Source organism: Sinocyclocheilus grahami, unplaced genomic scaffold (assembly GCF_001515645.1).
Source record: "Sinocyclocheilus grahami isolate Dianchi unplaced genomic scaffold, SAMN03320097.WGS_v1.1 scaffold13.1, whole genome shotgun sequence".
NCBI lineage: Eukaryota > Metazoa > Chordata > Actinopteri > Cypriniformes > Cyprinidae > Sinocyclocheilus > Sinocyclocheilus grahami.
In genome coordinates, this window is record NW_015505192.1 from 2,636,821 (window position 1) to 2,660,842 (window position 24,022).

At 35.5% G+C, this 24,022-nt stretch overlaps 2 protein-coding genes across 2 annotated transcripts in view; one reads left to right on the forward strand and one right to left on the reverse strand.

Moving 5' to 3' along the window:
* LOC107599534 (torsin-1A-like) overlaps positions 1–1,122 on the reverse strand; it is an 8,440-nt gene extending 7,318 nt beyond the window's left edge. Inside the window, exon 1 of the mRNA XM_016291161.1 lies at positions 931–1,122. Within this exon, the coding sequence (XP_016146647.1) occupies positions 931–1,120 (190 nt within the window). The 5' untranslated portion in view covers positions 1,121–1,122. The remainder of the gene's footprint in view (positions 1–930) is intronic.
* Positions 1,123–4,423: 3,301 nt separating this feature from the next.
* The window catches only part of LOC107599151 (pleckstrin homology domain-containing family G member 5-like), a 78,795-nt gene continuing 59,196 nt past the window's right edge, over positions 4,424–24,022 (forward strand). Inside the window, exon 1 of the mRNA XM_016290679.1 lies at positions 4,424–4,663. Within this exon, the coding sequence (XP_016146165.1) occupies positions 4,655–4,663 (9 nt within the window). The 5' untranslated portion in view covers positions 4,424–4,654. The remainder of the gene's footprint in view (positions 4,664–24,022) is intronic.

A 24,022-nucleotide genomic window follows, 5' to 3' on the forward strand; every position in this document is an offset into this window, starting at 1 on the left:
ACCAGTGTTGGGGAAAGTTACTTTTAAAAGTAATGCATTACAATATTGCGTTACTCCATAAAAAAGTAACTAATTACGTTACTTAGTTACTTTTTTTGGAAAGTAATGCGTTACGTTACTTTTGCGTTACTTTTTAAATCTGGACAGGGCTTGCTTGTTTGTTTTTAAAATAAAAAAGTTATATTTTTGGCAAATATAAAAGCATACATTTACGTTCGTAGAATGCAGAAGAAGAAATTCAACACACTTCAGCAATAAAAGACACAAATGTTTTTCTAGAGTAATTTTTGCTTATTAGTATGGTTGAACTGGATCATCGGAGGTCAAAAGCAAAGACATTGGTTAATAGAATGGGTGTTGTTTAACATTTAATTATTGCAGGTTTGCGTCATATTCTGAGTTGCATTATTTTTATTCATTTTGAGGAATACTGAATCTGTGTTTTTTTTTTTAGCGAGTGAGATGAATTAATGCATATTCATATTTATTTTAGATCTCCAGTAACATCTTCTGATTTCTCTCAACATGGGGACAGGAGAGCTGTCAATCAATAAATTGGAGGAAAAAAAAGTAACTTGCGTTACTTATTTGAAAAAGTAACTCAGATATTCTCTTGTAAATTAAAAAGTAATGCGTTACTTTACAAGTTACTTGAAGAAAGTAATCTGATTACGTAACTCGCGTTACTTGTAATGCGTTACCCCCAATACTGTTAACCACTAATTCACGAAAACGTAAAATAAAGTTACTGCCATGAGATGTGTTGGGCTTGCAATTTACTTTATAAAACAGCCCAGATTTATAAGGCAAGTCACTCCCTTAAAACAAATTATAGGCTATGTGTTGACGTATTTAGATTTAGCTTGGATGTGCTAATAAAGCTTAACTTATAAACATAAATATGATCAATTAGTTTAAGCTGTTACTCACGTTTAGAATCAAAAGACAGATGATCCGTATCAAAAAATCCATTTAGCATAGAAATGAATGTTTCTAGAAAATACGGAACCATTTCTCTACCCAGAATATTCAAAACCTCGTCCAGCCAACTCAAACCTGATGCTGCTAATGTTATATTAGACACCAGAAATAAAACCGTAAAGAAATGCAACACGTTCATCATGAAAGCTATCCTTAATTCGCGGAAGTAGAACTCAGAGGAACCTAATAGTCTGTACACGCCCTCCGAAATATGCAGCAAGATGATTGGCCTAGAAATTCAATGAATTTGCTTTCATTTTCTTCTGATTCTTACAAGAGTGGAAAATTTGTACAGTGTCCCAACATTTTTGGAATCGGGTTTGTATATTTTTATGTCACAAAATAACTTTGCGTGGCATTCATTTGTGAATCTTGTCCTGTACATTTGTAGAACGCTGTGCCTTTGTGGATCGGTGCGTGCATTTGTGGATTTTGAAACATTTCTTGTGTCAAGATGCTGACAATCCACAAATGCGTGACTCCACCCACCATGTGCTCAAGCCTATCAGATAACAGCCACACTTCGCTGACCAATCGTAGCACGTTCTCGCTATAGCCGATCACGTTTTGCTTTACAATCACGACGAGAGCAGGGCTGCGTTCAGCCCCGACAAAAACGGTGCAAAACGTTTTTTAAATGGAAACGGTGGTGCGTTGAACACCCTGTTCTGATGACGCAAGAGTTGCAACTATGACAGCCGAGAAGGACATTCTTTGTGTTCTTTTTGAAGAATTTGAAGAAACGGTGCGCACAAGGTTTTGCTACGGTTTCTGATTTGAACGACATGTTTCCTGATTCAACGCACCACCGTTTCCATTTAAAAAACGTTTTGCACCGTTTTATCGGGGCTGAACGCAGCCCAGATTCATTTTGCACCCTTGTAAGGAACTGCATTCTGTGGACACTTCGTTCAAAAGGAGCCGAAGTGCTGTTTGTGTGGTTTCCAAAAGATTGTAGGAGTATAAGGCTTCTTTGCATTTCAAGTCAAGTCAAGTCTGCTTTATTGTCAATTCTTCCACATGTACAGCACATACATACAGAGAATTGAAACTGTGTTACTCTCAGACCCTTGGTGCATACAGATAACACTAACAGTAGAACATAAATACAGATAGATACAGATTAAATATAAAACACAACTATACAAATATACAAATAAGGTCATGTAAAAAAATAATAATAAAGCAGCACAAGGCACATGGCCGATAGAGTGCAAACCAGTGAAGTAAACAAACAGTGCAGATATAATGATTGTAGTGCAAAGAGGTTATTCAGACTGATTAAAGTGACAAAAATCTCAGAGAGTTCTTTATTTAAACTTTCAGAAGGGGTAATTGAATTAGGTCAGTTCAATGCTGAATGACGTAGTGAGCAGATCAATGCTGCACAAAGTGACAAAGTGACTGGTGCAGGTCCCAGTGTGTTAGTGGGAGGGGGGAGGGATCACATCAGGATCACAATTTATGATCATTGATATATCCCGAGCATCATCAGTAATACCCTCGCCACGCGACCAAAGCAAATAGAAATCATTATAATCAGCAATACTGTGTACACTGGACGAGGCACGACACTATGAAGGACAAATGATTCGTATATTTGCTTTGATGCGTCCAGTTGCAGTTGCAGCACAGCACTGCGAGCAGAGTAGACATGGCACAATGGCTTATTCGGCCTTTTAAAGCACAATCGCGGTGACAAATATAGAGCATAATAACACGTATAATAGCAGTTGGCCCAAATGTCCATCTGGGTACCTGATCAGCATCACTCCAGTGTGTAGCCTACTGGGGAGATGTGAGTGAACGATGTCAATAAAAACAATGCGTTTACTTCGGATGCTGTTAAGCAAATTTTACAATCAAAACTAGTAAGTCTGATTCATATGAAATACTGTTTGCATGATCTGATCAAGTGTTTTAACCAATAAATAAATGCATTCATATTCAACACACCTGCACCACATTTAAAAAAGGACCCACGTATATTTTTTCCTCCCCAAACAATGGCAACTTTGTAATACTTTTAATTCATGTTTGAAAATATAATTTATAATGCTTTATACATAGTTACATAGCTAGCTGCTCATATACATCATTTAAACGGCTTGACTGAAAAACTGCAAACGCTTTTGTTTTGACTGTTGTGTGTCAGCAATTTAACCTATTACACAAACTCGCATGTTTATCATGAGGTTGAATCCAGTTATTTGGTTGACATGTAAAATATAATACTGTGGCTTGGCTTGATAGACAGTCTGATGGTCTAACGAAATCCAATTTTAAACATCTTTTACTGTACCGAATTTTAATGGCCCTTATGTTTCCTATTTGAGCCAATGCGGGTAGCCAATGCGGATGAATTAAGTTACTTCGAGGAGACCGCCCTGATTGTAAAGCAAAACGTGATTGGCTATAGCAAGAACGTGCTACGATTGGTGGGTGAAGTCCATACATTTGTGGATTGTTGTGTATCTTGACCAAGCGGCAACCTCCCGCGCTCTCTCGTGAAGCCAACATGGAAGTGACTTAAACTGTAATTCATCAACTGGCCGCTAGAGGCTGGCTGTCAATCCTGTAGACTCCCCATGTTAAAATGCCCAAATTTACAGCAGAAAAAAACGTTTACAGCCTGGTTCAAAAAATTATTTTGGTCTATATAGCTAATTTTGCCCTTCATGACAAATGTGAGGTGGGCGAATTTTTTTTATAACTCATCCGTTTAAATTATATTAAGCCTTAAAATTCTGCATAATTAAGGGCGTGGCCACTTGAGTGACAGGCTCCGCCCACTTTGAGCTTCAAAAACGCTCTTCAGAAAACTACTAGTGACGTCACGGACACTACGTCCATGTTTTTATCCAGTCTATGGTCTTGACGCTAGAAATGTATCAAAATCCACAAATGCCTGCAGCGATCTACAAATGCACAGGACGCGATTCACAAATAAATGCCAGGCAAAGTTGTGTTTGTAGAATAAAATATATATTTGTGAATATTTTTTTTATTGGTGAATTTAATTCATGTTTGTGAAACGCTAAGATTTATTCGTGGATGTCATTCTATTTATTATGTGAATGTGTTTGGTTTTTGTTAATCGCTTTACATTTATTTGTGGATCATAATCTATTTATTTGCAACAATTCTACCCCCATACTTCTGAACTACTACCGCCGAGGGTAAAAGCAATGATATGAAAGCAATTATAGAGTGTGGAACTTGATTCCTACAAAAAGTCGCATAATTTTATATTAATGTGTATTACATAGACATAAAATATTCAATTAAGAACCTAAGTGGTGCGTAAAAAAAATAGAATGAGAAATTGCGGTAAAATGAATTCTGTGCACGAGGCTCTCTTTGGCGCCTCTAGCGGCTGAACGCAGACAGTGCAGCTGGATCTCTTGATTAAAGGTGGTTTGAATGAATGGAAAACGCTTTCCACGGCTGAGACAGAGCAGAGGGAGCAGCTCAGACAAAGCAGCGAGAAACTTTCACGCTGCTAATCGCCAGTCCTGTCCCACCAAGCAAGGATTTACAGAAGACAGCGGCGGTGCAGTAGATTCAACACCTTTCTGAGGGGATGAAAGCGACATTGGAGTGAATTGAAAGTCCTGCTGCTGCTGAAAGGACGAGCTTATTTGGCTCCGCGGGTCGATGATGAAGCTTTACAATGCAACAGGTTAGAGTGAGTTTCGATATAGATCGATAGAAACACCACAGAATCGAATGCGATCGCTGGATCAAATGGGTGCATTGGTCTTGTTGTAGTTCTTTTGTTAATCGCTGAGATGCAAACAGCGTGCACGCTTACCGAGCCAGTGAAGTTACAATGCAACAGAATACTGTGAAGATCAAAGGAGATGCAGCCAGATCCGGCCTGTTTGAAATGTGCAACCTGGCTCTGCATTTAATTAATATGTGCGTGCATTGCAAATCAAATGTGGATCAGTGACATAAGGAAAAAACGACTTTTTAAAATCTAGTTTAAAACGTGACAAGGTCATAGAAATGTAATTTATGTTGGATTCTTACATTTTTGCACCGTTTATACCATTTTTAACAAAAGCTGGACTCCAAAAAGTCAAGTGGTGTGACATTCTCATAAAAAGTACTAAAACACTTTCATTGCATATTTAAAATGTGTGCTTGACAACTTAATCATCGTTTTATAGAAGTTAAAATGTTTCTCAAGTAATATTTTAAAACACAATTGCTTAATTGTTTCATTTTTAAAATGAAATTATTATGAAAGATTTTGGCAAACAACATTTGTCAAGTTTTTTTTATTTGTTTATTTAATTTTTTTTATTCCTTACAATTTCTGGGCAGTTTACCCATGTTAACATTTTTAACTTTAAGCCGGACAAAAAATATCAGCATTATGTTTAATTCACAAATTAAATGCATGTTTTTCATATTTTAAATGTCTTTCTGAATTACTTAATAGACCCGGAGAGAACAAACTTAGCATCACATACAGTATATAGGCCTACACACACACACACACACACACATGCACACAAATAGGTTCTTCAGCGGTTCTTTGGTGCGGTTGAGGTTCTATATAGCACCACTGCCATACAAAGAACCCGTTAGGCCCCTGTATAGTTCATTAAAGTTTCTCAAACTCTCTCTTTAGTTGGGTAAAGGATTAAAAACTAAATACAATGTATTTCCTGATGATAACGTGGTTCTTCTCAACTTTTTCGCCCCCAAGGCCCCCCCATAAGGAAATATTCCAGGGCCCCCACACAATAATTTTTGACCTCAGAGAAGCATAAAAGTGATTCAAAACAAACCGCTTTTGCCATTGTAGTAAATTCCCATTCATAGTAAACAAGTAAGAGATCTAAAATCTATGAATGGGGTTCCTTCTTATGGTTCTTCCTAGAAGTCCATTTGACAAAGGTGCTGTATAACATCTTTTAAAAATAGGTGCTATATAGCACTTAAAGTGGTTCCCCTATGATTATGAGCCAATGAACCACTTTTAATGCTATTTAGCACCATTTTTAGAGTGTATTTATAATTTTAGCAGTCATTGTGTTTTGTAGATTTTCAAACGAACCAAGTTTGTATAAAGAGATAATACTCTTGATATAACACTGGCAATATGATGCTTACCCAAATCTGTGGGATGTGTCCCACCTGGGAGTTCCCTCCACCGTTCAGCAGCTTTCCCATCATCCCTCACTCTGTCACGCTTTCAACTTGTTTTTTTCACACACAAAAATAGGCTTAAGACAGTGCTATTAGCATATTGTTCTTCCTCCAGGTCCTGGTATAAGTGGTTGTACTGCTATTAGACTCGCTGAATGAATGAGATTAGCAGTAATTTAGCCGTGAACTTACAGTTGAAGTTGTTCGATCTGTTTGACTGATGGAGCGCCGCTGTTGGAGCCTGAGGGAAAAATTTAAGGTCCCAGCTGTGAGGAGGAATGAAAATGTTCACTCTTGTACACTACAGATCCTGCAGAAGATTTTGGCTTAATAAAAAAAGCATTTTCTAAGTCATAATAAGGAATATTTTTAGACGTATTTTAGATCAAAGCAAACCATTATTTATTTGATCACGAAGTGTGTTGTTGGCGTAACATAAGACAGCCTCAGTTGCATTTATTAAACGGCTGAAACTGCAATATGATAAAATGCAACAATTTTCAATAAATTATACTGAACAAAATTATAAACGCAACACTTTTGTTTTTGCCCCCATTTTTCATGAGCTGAACTCAAAAGATCTAAGACTTTTTCTATGTACACAAAAGGGCTATTTCTCTCAAATATTGTTCACAAATCTGTCTAAATCTGTGTTAGTGAGCACTTCTCCTTTGCCGAGATAATCCATCCACCTCACAGGTGTGGCATATCAAGATGCTGATTAGACAGCATGATTATTGCACAGGTGTGCCTTAGGCTGGCCACAATAAAAGGCCACTCTAAAATGTGCAGTTTTACTGTATTAGGGGTTCGAAAACCAGTCAGTATCTGGTGTGACCACCATTTTCCCTTACGCAGTGCAGTACATCTCCTTCACATAGAGTTGATCAGGTTGTTGATTGTGACCTGTGGAATGTTGGTCCACTCCTAATATTTGAGAGAAATAGGCCTTTTGTGTACATAGAAAAAGTCTTAGATCTTTGAGTGCAGCTCATGAAAAATGGGGGCAAAAACAAAAGTGTTGCGTTTATAATTTTGTTCAGTGTATTTTTTATTAATAATTATAATAGACAGTTATTCCACCAAGCAATATAGCTTATTTTAATAACCGTGAGCTTATTTTATTAACAGTGAGGTTCTTTCAAAGCTATGAACAAACATTCTTCTATTAACATTAATAGAAGGATCGCTCAAAGTCATCTGGTCTTTAGTTACGTTCTAAGAATGTTAGCACAGAAATGTTATTTTTACATACAACGTTCTTCTGAAATGTTTTATTTTGATGATCTAGCATTTTTTAAATGTTACTCCTGGTTTCAGAAGGTTCAGAGAACATTAAAAGTAACATTTCCATAATGTTTGCAAATTGATAAAATGTGATGTTCGTTCATATATACACAACATTCGTATAAAGTAAAAATGTCTTCGAAACTATTTAAAAAATTGGGCGCTTTGAACATTCAGGGAACATTCAGAAAAAAAAAAAATAATAATTTTATAATTGGGAATGTTAGTAAAACTTTCTTGAAGAAACGTCTCAAAACGAAAAAACAACTACAACAAAAACCATCTTAAACCAGCCTAAGCTGGTCTTAGTTGGTATCCCAGCCTAGTATTTTGGTTGGTTTTAGAGTGGTTTAGTGCATTTTTTTTCAGCTAAACACCAGCTTGGCTAGGCTGAGAGACCAGCGTAAACTGACTAGCAAACCAGTTAGTCACTTTTCAGCAGGACTTTTATAGCTGACAAGCAACAGAACAGCTTGGTGCATTAATGTATACTGTAAAACATCATTTCCAACTAGTAAAATCATTCATGTTTTCATCTCATAATCACAAGTTGGAAAAAACAATAGGTTGACAGACAAATACAACATAGCAGTGACTTCAACGGGTGAAGCTAATTTGGCATTCTTTCTTTTCAGTATGATATGGCATTTTATTACACACTAATAATTATATTAGAAATAATCTACTTTTTAACAATATTAATATCATTGCATCCCTTGTTCATATATGCATGCGTCAGATGGATGTCTTCAGCCATTGCATTGTGTCCTGCTGTTTTGTAGCGCTCTTTTTCAACATTTCCACACCTCTTTTTTACTTTGCTGCCTTGGATTTGTGTGTTTTGAAGTTGAAAATGTGCTATCATGGTCGATCATTGCTGTCACATCCATGTTCTTCACTACTCTTGCCCATGCCTTATCCCTGTTAATATAGTAAATGGTGATGCTGTTTTTCATTAGCCCATAATTCAGTCCTCCATGCTTTATTTGTTTGTCACTTACACAACCTAGATTTCTACCTGAACATTTGGGACACTTAAACAGAGATGCAAAACTGCAGCAATGAGTCTCCTCTTTGATCTCTTCCATCCATAAGACCTTTAATTAAGGCCCATCCATTACTGGGAGCCGCTCTCTGGCCACTGCGGCCTAGAGAAGAGGAGCGTACTGCATTTCTAAGTGCATACTTGTCCTCTCAAATGCCATAATTAGTCTGGGGGATTATAATGGTGGGTCGTGGCTCACTTTGGTGTTTGAGTTGGTAATGGTGATGGGAAAATGTCACAAACTCAGTGGATTACACAGTTATCTTATGAGGCCCATTGCTGTAAGATTAGCTTCAAATTGGTCGTATTAATGTTAGGGTTGGGACGGTGAGGAAATTTTCCCACCGGTTAATCGACGTGTGACAATACCGGTATCACCGCGGGGGCGTTCCCTTTTCTCCTCGATTTCCTTCGCTTTTAAATAGCTTATAAAAGCTGCGTATGCATTTTATATGGTGATGGGAAAATGTCACAAACTCAGTGGATTACACAGTTATCTTATGAGGCCCATTGCTGTAAGATTAGCTTCAAATTGGTCGTATTAATGTTAGGGTTGGGACGGTGAGGAAATTTTCCCACCGGTTAATCGACGTGTGACAATACCGGTATCACCGCGGGGGCTTTCCCTTTTCTCCTCGATTTCCTTCGCTTTTAAATAGCTTATAAAAGCTGCGTATGCATTTTATTTTCACTTTCAAATAGTGGCAATTCGGCGTAAAGCAATTGTTTGTTTGAATTCTCCCTCTTTTCCTCCTCTTTTCTCGCTTTTAAATAGCTTAAAAGCGCCGTGCACATTTTACTTTCACTTTCGAATTGGCGGCAGTTCGGCGTCAATTGCTTGAATGCAACTACAAAATACAACGTCAAACTCACTTTAGCCTATATATAAGACATAGAACTTTTATTAACAAAACAAATAAAAATACACCATGCTATAGGGCAGGCTATGCCTAATATAAAATAACAAATAACTTGCATAAAGTTTAAATAGCCTATTTCCAATTTTGTATACCTATGTAAACATGTATAATATATAACCAAATAAATAAGAAACGTAGAACGTTTATTAGCAAAACGAGTAAGAAAGCTTGTAGGCACGGCATACACCTTGATGTCAATTTTTTTAATAAATGACACAAAGTTTAAATAAAGTAAAAAACAGCGAACAATGTGTAACCAATTAAATAAGATACAAATGTTTAAAAAAACTTCCAAAATCACCTTAGATAAACGGCAAAAGTCAACAGGCTTTTCAAAATCCAAAATATTGCCAAACAGGCGCTTTTGCATTTTGTTTCGAAACTAAATCATCCGTGATCGTCTTGTCTGTCTCACCTCACCTCACTCTTCTTGTCAGTCAGCTGGACTCACTCTCCTCACTGGAGAAATGAAATCTGATCTGTGATGCCTAATTACTGTGTATATACTCAGGATTCAAGTGTGTGGCCTCCTAAGTCCTCTCTGCATGTTGTGTAAGAAGCAGTATGGCTGAAGGCATGAAGTCTGTGTGGTCAAAGACTGTCAGTTTTCTGTCAATGGCCTGAATAAAAATGTGCACGTTGCATTTTTAGTTTTTCAAGCAGACCGCATGTTTAAAATCTTAATGCATGTAGTTTTATTTGCTTGGGAAGTGTCTAAATTTAATTGAATTTGAATTTATTGCCATTTGCACAGGTACAGTGTAGTACAGGTACATTGGAATTTCTTGTGTGTTTCACAGAGTCAAGCTTTCAAAAAAAATGTAAAAATAAAAAATTCACATTTAAGGGAATAATAGGAGACAAACATATCTCTATAAAATGTCTATATCCATAGACAGGCAAGATAGAAAATACCTGTCCTCCAAAGTTAGAGAGAGTTATGGGATGGGATGATGTCCTGTGCCACTAACCTAACAGTGGCTGGAAAGAAGCTCTTGAACAAACGGGCCCTATTAGTACTAATACTCACAGGCCTGCGTTGTCTCAGGTTGTAGCCCATATCCACCCATTTAAACAGCTCATGAGTTGGGTGATGTTTATCCTTGAGAATGCTCTGTGCTTTCTGTCTGCAGCGTTGCGTATATATAGAGTCCATAGAAGGGAGGTTAGAAACCTTCTCTGCAGTTTTTATGACCTGTTGCAATGATTTCCTCTCAGCCAGGGTAGTATTGCTGTACCACACTGTTATACCACTGGTAAGAATACTCTCGACGAGGCCTCTATAGACACAGATGAGGAGCTGAGATCTAAGTCTGGCCGCCTTCAACAGTCTGATGAAATACAGTCTCTGCTGCGCTCTTTTCACGGTTGTCGCAGAGTTTTTAGCCCAGTTTACGTTCTCTGAAATGTAAAAGCCTAAAAACTTATAGCGAACAGTCCTCTCCACCTCTGTCCGCTTGATGATGAGAGGCTGCAGAGGGGGTGCCCTTCTCCTGAAATCCATAATGAGTTCCTTGGTGCCTATAAAATAGGCACACACAAACAAACAGCTTGGGAAATTTTTGGTTGACTGTGCACTAAAATGACATTTTACATTCGGTTTTCAGCAAAAGGAGAAAAAAACTAGAATGTATTTTTATTTAACAAATACAAAATTACTTTAGGATATGGAATCTTACAATACTTTTGTATTTGTTACATTTTGACCATTTCTCTCTTTTTGTTGAAAACCAGATGTTAAATGTTAATTTAAAATAATTGGTATTGCATTTTCAACCAAAATTTTGCTTGAAATATTGCCAATTTCCGTTCCAAATAATTTTGTAGAATTATTTTTCTTGCAATTGTGATGTTCTCATAATTTGAGTCTGTATATTAATTATATAAAATGATATTATACATTTAGACTCTTTAGCTCACATTTGCAGCTTTGTTCCTCGTAACTTTATTTCTCACAATATGACTTTCTTATTTTAAACACTCTCATTGTTTAAAAAAAAAAAAACATTTAGGGCACAATTTACTATATTAATATGAAATATTTTTTCCTTATTTATTTTTTACTCTTGTACCTGTTTACCTGTATTTTGAAATTTGCACTTCATATATAGTGTTGTGTTTTAGGGTTAATGGAAATGTCCATGAAATTACTGGAAAATGTCCTGGAAGAAAATTACCAGCACATTTTCCTTTTTTGCACCGATTGTAAAAATAGTAAAACAGTGAGAGGCTGTTTAATGCAACTTCTCATCTAATGCATGAAAAAGGAAGCATCACTCTTGTTCCTTTCCTTTAGAAACGAAAAAGTATTTAGTTGTGTATTTGTAAGCGCTTAAATATTGTTTAAAGCTTATGCAGTTAATAAATGGTTTAAATTTAAAATTCAGCTGCCAGTCATTATTTTTCATTAATATTATATCAACATCACACACTAAAGTTGTTTACTGTAAAAAATACAGCAATTGTAAAATCACTGTAATCAGAAAATACAGGAAATTTAAATAAAATTAAATAAAAAAAATTACTGTAAATTAAATTACAGCAGCACTACTGTAAAAATTACAGTAACTGGCTGGCAACACTGTTGCCAGTATTTTACTGTAAAATCTACTGGTAATTTTTTACAGTGAGGGTACAGATAAACTCATAATAGTCAAAAGTCAGTTTAGTGGGATCCTGTTCACCTTGTCTGGTTTTATTTTATATATAGATATGGCTTGTTCTTGAGTGTAAGCAGTTTTGCTGTCCCGTGTGGTGACGCAGCAGTTGGCTGCATCTGACATTCAAGTGAAGCACCTCGTAATTTTGGCAGTCTGTTGCCGTCTGCTATCTGTCTTCCAGCAGACGCCTTGAGTTACATAACTCACACTGGCGTCTCCGGCTGATGGGGCGCTTTAGCCTTCAGAGAGGAGGTGGAGGAGGAGGAGGAGGAGGAGGAGGAAGGCCATCAGACAGTTCCAGTAGTGTGCCAGCCGTCCCAGTGCTCCAGAACAGGGGGATAAATTCACCGCTGATCTGAGGCATTCCTCACATTCCTCATAAAAGCCTGTACAAAAGCGATGCGTAAACATGCTCTTAGAAACCTCCACTCTGCCTATACATGGTAAACATGGTACAGTCCAGGTCGAGGGTCCTTGCTGTGTGGTCTTCTTTGAGGAAGAGTATGATTAGGCTGAAGGACTGTGGGATTGTCGGTTGGGAACTGTAAGCCTTTGTTTTATGGGCCACTTATTTGTGTGATTATTAGAGGCGCTTGCTAAGACAAGCATCGCTAGTTCGAATGCTCATACTTTGGTTTAGGGGTTCAGTACGTCACTATCTAAAGTATTAAACTTCGGCATGTAACTCATCGTGTAGCTTGTTGTTATTTTTTTTGCATTATGTAAAAATTGTCTCTTTTCTTATTTTGAATATGAAATATTTAAATGTGAATTTTTGTTTATATTATTATTATTAGTAGTAGTAGTATTATGTGAAGTCAAATACCATTGTAAGATTACCTAGTCTCTCAGGTAGTAATTTAGTTAAAACTTTTTAAAATTACTTTTACTTTTTTTATTATATTTTTGTTATTTTTATTTTTTAAACATGGCACCATGCTACAACAAACTGTTCCTATACCTTAAACTGAATTTTTCAGCCGGGACTGTAAAAAAATTATGCTTTTTCTCCACCTGTTTTATAATATGAAGATGTTTTATCATCACTGAAGTGTGATACTTGGGGCTTTGCAAACCATACATATGAGGAACAATGATACAAAAACAATAAAGTGGTTGGAGCAAGCAGACACTGATGACTCACGTGATTTTAGGTTTTGCCACAAGTTTTTGATTCATGATGCCCTTGATTCAGTCTAAAAGATTGGATGGTGAGGCATATTATTGAAGAGGGCACACATTTTAGCTGGTTTAGATCTCCAGATGGAAATGATGTTGGGAATTTTCCTGAGAATAATGAATCTGTAGGCGGAGAGGAGAATGGAAAGTTGTTGTTGGGTGGACTTCTACAGAGAATCACTAAAGTATGGGGCTGCAAACTGTCTTGAAATCCTCATCTGCGTACAGACACATCGATCTTAAAGCGTGTGAAATAATTAGCTTTCATTAAACGGATATTTATAGTGTGGTCAATTGCTTTAGTTTTGCATTGTGCACCTTTTCATCCAGTCAATAATAAAGTGATACTGAACCATGTTTGGTTTTTTTTTTCTGTATCAATTTTTTTTAGTGGTTTTAGTTTAACCATTAAAACTTCAGATCCAAAATGCCCTAGCAACCACATAGCAACTCAATTTTTATTTATTTATTTTTAGAAAATGTAGAGTTTCACATTGGGTTCATCAGGTGTTTTCATGTGTATGTGTGTGTGATTTAATGTTGTAGATGAGAAGCCCGCTCAGGATGAGGAGTGTGTGGTTTGCCAGCATCCAGACTGCAGCGAGCGCCGTCACGCCTCAAAGGTAAGAGCCGCACACCAGACACTCGTGTGAACACGGCCCCCGGTCCTTTCTGAAGACTGCTGGGAGATTTCAGCTTCTCTGTGGAGGGTCGATCTCGTGCTTTAAAGGATCAGAGAAAGAGCTGCTGGGATACGAGGTCTCCTCTCTGGCCAAATGAATTCTCTGTCATAAGCTGATGCTCTCTGAAACAGGAGAATGATCAGAGGAGAGCAGCCAGCACAAGTCAACTCTCAGGAAGTCCATGCTTTGTTAACTTAGGGTCTGCTTTGGGAATGAGGTAGATGGCTGATATTGTGTTCTGGGGCATGTTATGTAGCAGGTTGAGTTGTAATGGTGACAAGAAACTACTTGTGCATATTCATTTGATTTGTTAGGTACTCTTAATAATTTGCTCATACTTTGATAATACAGTTAGCTAAAAGAGTGCAGTATTTATTGGGTGAAAAACACAGTAAAAACAGTAATATTGAGAAATATTTAAATTTGTATAGTTTAAGTAATTTATGTTTATAATTTATATTTATACAGTTTATAAATAACTGTTCTACTTAAAATATTCTGTATTTTTAAAATCTATTAATTTTATATTAATTCTGTAAATATATTATATATATTATAAATATAATTCTGTAAATATATATAAAAATATATGCATATATACTTCTGAAAAATAAAAAAGGTAATAAAAAAATACATTACAATGCAAAAACTAACGTTGTCAGTGGAGTGAGTGTCGTTTGGTTTTGGTTGGTTTGGTCAGTATGTGTATAAAAATATTTTATTTTAGTTAATGCTTATTTTATTTCATGTATCAATTTTTTTTAGTGGTTTTAGTTTAACCATTAAAACTTCAGATCCAAAATGCCCTAGCAACCACATAGCAACTCAATTTTTATTTATTTATTTTTAGAAAATGTAGAGTTTCACATTGGGTTCATCAGGTGTTTTCATGTGTATGTGTGTGTGATTTAATGTTGTAGATGAGAAGCCCGCTCAGGATGAGGAGTGTGTGGTTTGCCAGCATCCAGACTGCAGCGAGCGCCGTCACGCCTCAAAGGTAAGAGCCGCACACCAGACACTCGTGTGAACACGGCCCCCGGTCCTTTCTGAAGACTGCTGGGAGATTTCAGCTTCTCTGTGGAGGGTCGATCTCGTGCTTTAAAGGATCAGAGAAAGAGCTGCTGGGATACGAGGTCTCCTCTCTGGCCAAATGAATTCTCTGTCATAAGCTGATGCTCTCTGAAACAGGAGAATGATCAGAGGAGAGCAGCCAGCACAAGTCAACTCTCAGGAAGTCCATGCTTTGTTAACTTAGGGTCTGCTTTGGGAATGAGGTAGATGGCTGATATTGTGTTCTGGGGCATGTTATGTAGCAGGTTGAGTTGTAATGGTGACAAGAAACTACTTGTGCATATTAATTTGATTTGTTAGGTACTCTTAATAATTTGCTCATACTTTGATAATACAGTTAGCTAAAAGAGTGCAGTATTTATTGGGTGAAAAACACAGTAAAAACAGTAATATTGTGAAATATTTAAATTTGTATAGTTTAAGTAATTTATGTTTATAATTTATATTTATACAGTTTATAAATAACTGTTCTACTTAAAATATTCTGTATTTTTAAAATCTATTAATTTTATATTAATTCTGTAAATATATTATATATATTATAAATAATATAATTCTGTAAATATATATAAAAATATATGCATATATACTTCTGAAAAATAAAAAAGGTAATAAAAAAATACATTACAATGCAAAAACTAACGTTGTCAGTGGAGTGAGTGTCGTTTGGTTTTGGTTGGTTTGGTCAGCATGTGTGTATATATATATATATGCGTGTGTGTGTGTGTATATATATATATATTTAAATATACGAATTTAAAATGCATAATTTCAGTTAGGGTGAAGAAAAGCTTTTGGCTTCTCTTCTGAGGCCACAAGAGGGCGTATCGAGCAAAATATTACTAATGCACGTTTATTCAAAGCATAGGATAACATGACTATTTGTGGAAAACAAGTGCATAGTGTTTAAAATAATGTTTATAAACCAATTATAATTAAGTTGGTTAAACAACTATAAACAAAACAGAATGTATGCATAGTTTAATACAAAGGGCCGAATAATGCATGTTTCTTCTAAGCAATAAAACAATACAACTATCTTTGAAAAAAAGTGCATAATGTTTATAAACAATATATAATTACGTTGCTTAACAATTAGAAACAAAACAGCATCATATATGTATATGTATAGTTTAAAACAAAAGACCGAAAACTAATCACAAAGAGCACTTTTTTTCATTTAAAAACATGATGCAGTGGGATGCAAAATAATTGCCACAAATTCTCGAGACATGTTTTTTAAAAGTTGAACTTGCATTCATTTTACATGGCTTTCTAAACATGCGGCTCTCTTGTGTGAGACGCGAGTGCAACGCTGATAGATGTCCCTCTAGAAAATGCACGATATATGCGTTGTGTGAGAACGGTTTGGTTTCAGTTTTGACGTAAACAAGATCTTTTCCGCATTTGTTCTCTTTTCCCGCAATATTTGTAATTAACAACGCAACAGCGGCCGCATCCAGTGGCTTTAACTGGATAGGCTAACAAAAACATTAAAATGCAATGACACTCACATCGTCATCGCATCTCGTGTGCCGCTGATTAACAGCCTCCTTTACGCACACCTAAAATTCGAATGCGGATTTTTATTTTAAATTCGACAAATTCGAGGAAAAATTTGATTTAAATATACAGTATAATATTTATGTGTTGTAACATAGGTGTGTATATATATAATATTATATTCTGAACATTAAAATCAAAATATAGGTCATGAAAAACTACAAATAAGTGGATTTATTAAAAAAACAACAGAAGTGCATGAGTGTAAAGTACAAAGCCTTTATGGACGGCACATTTCCTTCAGATTCTGTCAAAGCAGATGAGTTGTTTATTCGCTCTTTATTGTGTGAACAGAGTGTTGAGCTCATTTAATTTGACAAAGACAGAAATCCAGCTGAGAGAGCTGTTACCTGTTGGAGCATGCTAAGTTTAACTGATCATTCTTTTGAGAAAGGTAGCAAATATCTCTCCCATATATCCAAAGTCCTGTAGTCAGCTGTTCATGTGATGTCTGTGTGTGTGCTGTTCTCCAGCGCAGTGTGTGTCCGTGTTTGTGTGTGTGTAAGTGAGCACGCGAGGGCTCTGGGTTTATGATTATGTGAGCGGGACCGCTGTAGGGGGTCGGCCTGGAGGAAAAGCTCCACAGTGATTGTGCTCGTCTGGCGCCCGTCGCCCAGAGGTCACGGGCTGCGGTTATGTTAAGAGACGACACGTGCGTGAAGGAGGAATGTCTCTAGTCTCATTGTCACCTTCGCCTCCCTCTGTGCCTTCAGTGTTTTTATTACTAGTCATCTCCTCATTGACTTGCTAATATCTTCATTTTGTTAGCTTGTCTTGTAACTTGATTGTTTATGGCTTGTTACTCCTTGTTCTGGCATGCTTTAAGCATTAGAGGAGAGAGGGTGAAATATTGTTTAAAAGTTTGGGGTTGGTAAGATCTTAATGCTTTTGAAAGAAGACGCTTATGCTCACCAAGGCTGGATTTATTTGATCAACAATACAGTAAAAACTGTAATACTGTAAAATAATTTTACAACTTGAAATAATTGTTTTCTATTGTAATATATTTTCAAATGTAATTTATTCCTGTGATGCAAAGATGAATTTTCAGCATCATTTCTCCAGTCTTCAGTGTCACATTTATAATTTATTAAGTCTCGAGATATGTTTTTTCAAAGTTGAACTTTCATTAATTTTATATGGCTTTCTAAACATGCGGCTGCTTTTGTGCGAGACGCGAGTGCAATGGTGATAGATGTCCCTCTAGAAAATGCGTGAAATATGCGTTCTGTGTGAACGGCTTGGTTTCAGTTTTGATGTAAACAAGATCTTCTCCACATTGATGTTCTCTCTTCATTCAATATTTGTAATTAACAACGCTAGTGTTAACAACGCTGCAGTCTAGTGGCTTCAACTGGATAGGCTAACAAAAACATTCAAATGCAATGACACTCACATCGTCATCGCATCTCGTGTGCCGCTGATAAGGCTGCCTCCTTAACGCACACCTAAAATGTGGATTTTTATTTAAAATTCAATAAATATTAGAAATTCTAATTTTTTTGACAGCCCTAATGGAAAGCTTTAAAAATGAGCTGATTGTTGGAGCCGCTGCCTGAAGGTATGGCACATGCTGTGACATGTTGTGCTGCACAAAGTCAAAATTCAGTCTGTTATTTTTTTGACCCGGTATTATTTTAGTGGCGCTCATATGCTATTTTATTTTTTAATATTTTGAATTATTTTAATTGTCAGTTTTAGTTTTGTTATGTGCTTGTCATTTTATTCGTTTTTTTTAGTCATATTTTTATATAGCTTTTTTCTGTGTTATTATTAGTCATTTTAGTAATTTAATAACATTTATTTTAGTTAGTTTCTAAAATTTCTAATTTTTATTTCAATTTTATAAGTTGTTCAACTCTTTCAATTACTGAAAATGATTTTTAATAGTTTTATTATTAGTAATTTGGTTGTAATTTTTTTTTGCCATTTTACGATTATTATTATTTTGATTTCTATATATAGCTTTAAGTTATTTTTTATTATTTTCATCTAACTTATTTTGCATTTTATTTCAGCTTTTTCAGTTATCAAACTATTTTTAGTTTTTGTGCTTTTATCATTATTATTTTTTTATTTCTATATAGCTTTAATTTTAAAGTGTCTTTTATTCAGTTTTAGTAATTCTAGTACTTCAAATGATTTATTTCATTTAGTTGTCAATGCAGCATTTTAAATTTTCAATTTAATTTTATATGGTTTTTAATTGTTTTAGTTATAGTAATTTGGTTATGTAATTATTTTTACAGATATTTTTTATATTTTTATATAGATGTAAATTCTTTGTATTATTTTTCATCTAATTTATATTGTATTTTATTTCAGCTTTAATGTTTTAATTTTTAAGTTTTATATTTTAATTTGAACTGTTTTAGTAGTTTTGTTTCTATATCGTTTTATTTAAACTTTTTATGTCAGTTTTAAAAAAAATTTGTATTTCAACTTAAACTTATTTCAGTTAGTTAGCAATAATAACACTGATCCTATTCCCCCCTTTCTAATAAAATGATTAAAAGAATAAGAATAAATAAACAAATGGCTAACGGGACTCTGGAGTCTGTTGGTTTGTCTTTCAGTTTATATCTTCTGGTATCTGATCGTGTTTCCGTGTGGAGACGGGGCCAGTCTGAGCGCGTTTCCATCACTCAGAGCCAATTACATCTGTTCACTCCCCAACAGGACTAGACAAGGTGTGGATCACCAGGGAAATCCACCCAACCAAAGACAAACAGCTGAGAGCTGTTTGTGTGTGTGTGTGGGTGTGTATACACGTTTACACTAGGGCTGCCACTAATTACTATTTTTATTTTGATTAATCTATCGACTAATTTGTCGATTAATCTAAACGATTAATTTCCCACAAAAAAAATCAACAATTTTACTTAAGAATATTTTATTAAACTATATTTCATTAAACCAAATGAAATCCAAAAGTAAAGCGCAACATAAAGTGCTAAAGACGCAAGTGTCCATCTCATAATCCAAATAACTGAAATCAAAGTTCAGTATGATAGTGTAAGAATGACAACATATCCACGTGTTCTAATTAACTAATAGTAAAATTATAATCAAAAACACTTTTTAAAGGAGTATTTACCAGAAATATTATTTACCAGAATTTATTTAGGAGAAAAATGTAAATGTGCAATATTTCTGAAAAAAAACCTTTTTTTTTTAAAATTTATTTATTTATAATTTTATAAATAAAATCAATTAATTGGAGATACTTTTGATTATTAAAATTTAATGGAACCATTCAAATAGAATTCAGAAAATAATGAAAAACAGAATTTGGTAAAGATAAAACTGTAAAACTCAATTAATTAGACAGGCTTTTTGATTAATAAAATTTACTTTAACCATTAAAACAGAGTATAGAAAAATGAAATGGGAAAAACTGAATTTGGAAATAAAACGGATTTCATAGTGCCCTATCGACGAATTGCAACAGCCCTAGTTTACACACAGACTCATGGGGACTCGTGTCACTCTGTGGACCCCATGGAGAAACAAGCTTATAAATCATACAGAATGAATTTTTTTGAGAATGTTAAAATGCAGAAAGTTTTCTGTGAAGTCGATAGAATATATACGGTTTGTACAGTTACAGTATACAGTCCCCACAAGGATAGTAAACCAGACGTGTGTGTGTGTGTGTGTGTCAGGCAGAAATAGATCAGATAACTGCCTCACTTTCTCCATAACACCTCATCCTTGTCAAAATCAATCCTCTGCCATCCAGCCACCCACTCAACCGCCGCTCTCAAAGTTTCCTTCAGGGGAAAGCATCCTCGGTGCCCGTTTCCAGATAACTCCAGCTTTTCCTTCGGTTTCCTTATTCCATTCAACGGCCCCGTAGTATAATACAATTTAATGGAACCATTAAAATGGAATCCAGAAAATAATGTAAAACAGAATTTGGTAAAGATAAAACTGTAAAACTCAATTAATTAGACAGGCTTTTTGATTAATAAAATTTACTTTAACCATTAAAACAGAGTATAGAAAAATGAAATGGGAAAAACTGAATTTGGAAATAAAACGGATTTCATAGTGCCCTATAATTATATAATAATTTTTTTTGTGGTAATAAAAATAGATGTACGCGAACAATAGCCTTTAAAATTACTTAAAATACATATATAATAGCAATGAGGCAATAATAATTAGTTCAAATAAAGTATCAAAAGCAAGAAATCGTATGGTTTTATTGAACAAAATTGTTAAAATACATAATGTATTATAAACAATAGAGCTAATGTACATTACGCATTACAACAAAGGCCTGCAGGGGGCGCCAACGGCCTGATGATTATTTTTACACATTACTGTGCGATCTAATCCTTGTTTAATATTGACCAAGCACCATTTCATTCAAATGTCCACTTAATCGTTAATATTTGGCCATTTATTTAGGACAGAAATGCTATAGCAAGTCGCCTTTCATAATAATGTGCTAACTAGCTAGTTTCACGATGAATGCGGCTGAAGTAAACAGTCTCTCTGAGTGCAGCTCGGAAGAGAGGGGCGGGGTCAGCAGAGCTCATTAACATTTAAAGGAAAATGCTACAAAAACGGCTTGATCTGAAAAGAGCTGTTTTTGACTGGGTAAAAAAGGTGTTTTTACACTACCATTGAGACATTTTAACCAAACTATGTTACAGACTTTTCATTACGACCCTAAAGAATCATATCAACTTGTGGAAAAAGGGCATCCTATGACCCCTTTAAAGCGCATATACTGTATTAGAACTGCATCGCATATAATTATTTAAATCTTTTTAAAGCGTTTGTGAATTCACAATTATGCTTAATTATGATTTTTAAATGGGTTTAATATATCATGCAGCCTTGGAAAACAGTCTAATGTGTTTTATGGATTTGCGTCTGTGAAATGCGCCACTTCTGGTATTTTGCCGGTTAGTCGACGCGAGCAAAATGAAGTCGAGGATTTTTAAAAACTGAATAGTCTAATAAAATCGACGAATTGCAACAGCCCTAGTTTACACACAGACTCATGGGGACTCGTGTCACTCTGTGGACCCCATGGAGAAACAAGCTTATAAATCATACAGAATGAATTTTTTTGAGAATGTTAAAATGCAGAAAGTTTTCTGTGAAGTCGATAGAATATATACGGTTTGTACAGTTACAGTATACAGTCCCCACAAGGATAGTAAACCAGACGTGTGTGTGTGTGTGTGTGTGTGTCAGGCAGAAATAGATCAGATAACTGCCTCACTTTCTCCATAACACCTCATCCTTGTCAAAATCAATCCTCTGCCATCCAGCCACCCACTCAACCGCCGCTCTCAAAGTTTCCTTCAGGGGAAGGCATCCTCGGTGCCCGTTTCCAGATAACTCCAGCTTTTCCTTCGGTTTCCTTATTCCGCTGTTAATCTTTCCCGAGGCGTGCTGGCGAGTGATGGAGCACATGCCGTCTCCGTCGGCCGTCTTTTCTCATTTGCATCTGTTCTATTCCAGTTCTTATACGGCCCATAAATATTTAGCTTTTCATTAGTCTAGTGATTCATGGGTGACTCTGAGTGAGTGATTTTATAAATGATCCTGGATGGCTCCTTTAAGATCCTTTAAGACAACGGCATGGGGGCCACACAGACTGTTTAGACCAGAGCTGACTTTGCTTTTAACCTTTTGGCTTTAAATATTTTAATCCAAATGTCATTTTCATGTTGTTTCAAACCAGTAAGGTGTGAGATAATGAAAGTTAAAGGTCTGAAATTTTATCATTTTTTAGTAAAAGCATTTACATCCCTGCTTAGCTCTTGTTGGCATGATTATGAGAGTTCAACAGATGTAGTGATGTGTAATTTGTTAATGAATCTTTTTTTTTTTTTTTTTTGAGTTGGATCTTTTCAATAAATCAGTTCACACAAATGATTTGATAATTTTAAGGCCGATTCAATTCTCTAGTTCAACTCACTTAAAGATTGTTTTGGTAAGTAACACAATTTTCGGTCAGTTTGCCACACAAATCTATTGTGTGGCTTTTAAAATTTGTAAATAATTTTGTAGTTGGATCTTTTTAATGAATCCTTTGATCCAGTTCAGTTCACAAAAATGATTTGTTCATGAATTGAACTGATTCAGTTCTCAAGTTCTTCTCACTGAGGTTTTCAGTGAATAATGAATTATTTTCAGTCTGTTTGTCCCAAAATTTTTCATATAGCTTTTAAAATGTTAAGTGAATCCTTTGTTTTTTTTTTTTATTGCATCTTTTCAATGAATTATTTGGTCCAGTTCGGTTCACAAAAATGATTTGTTCATGAATTGAAACTGTAAATAATTGTTTTTTTTTTGGGTCACCTAAATGCTTTGTATGGCTTCTGAAATTTGAGAACGAATCCTTTTTTGAGTTGAAACTGGTAGATTTTGATTTTGATCTTTTTAATTTAGTTTGATTCAGTTCACAAAAATGATTTGCTCATGAATCAGACTGATTCAGTTCTCAACTTCCTAACTCAAATATTTTCAGAAAAAAAACTAAATAAAATTAAAAATTGCTTAAATGTTACACTGTTTGATTCAGTTCACAAAAATGATTTTCTCATGAATTGGACTGATTCAGTTCTCAAGCTCGTTCACTTTCAATATCGAATTATTATTATTATTATTGTTGTCTTAAATTACTACTTTTGAGTTCCTCAGAAGAAAGTCTGTCATGACACGCAGGAGAGTAAATGATGACACTTTCAGATTGTAAGTCAATTTTAGGGCTGGTTTTCCACATCCTGCTTATTTGATAGTCACATTTTGCACATTACTACTTAAAAAAACAACAAAAAAAACTAAATTTGAAGTAGCGTATTGGAAGGTGTGACAGGTCTTTATGATTTTGCACTCTTCAGTGTGTGTTTTCTGTCATCGTGTCTGAATTGTAAGATGTGTGCGCAGGTCATAGTTGAGTTTTCCCCACAGATTGTAATGCCATTAACCACCGAAAGCATAAATTCAGCTTGAATGGACAAGCTAATGGCTCATAAGATGAAATGAGTGATTGAAGGCCCAGATGAGTGGTTTCCTTCATGAGGGATTGGGAGAATTGTTTCACTGTTGCATGATGGTCATTGACCGCTCACTGTTGGAGCGTCTGCTGGCATTAAGGCCGGTATGGTGGAGAGGAAGAAGACTGGGCACGACATGCCGGTCAGAGTGAGATAATGGTTTTTCAATGCAGAATGCACAGGGTGTCTTTTGAGCGGTGCACGAGAATGTTGGTCACCAGTCGTTCATCAGTCACGGAAACCACACAGGAGCCTTTTCATTCATCAGTTATGGCATCAGCGGGTTTGATTTCATAAATGATGAAGGCACACAGCACAGGTAAATGGCAAAGCAAGATTTGACACATTTTAATAAATGTGTTTATCAACATCTGCGTCACTATTATAATAGGCTTTATGTGTTAGCTGGAACTGTCTCAGTGTGAGGTGTTTCTGGACAGGTTTG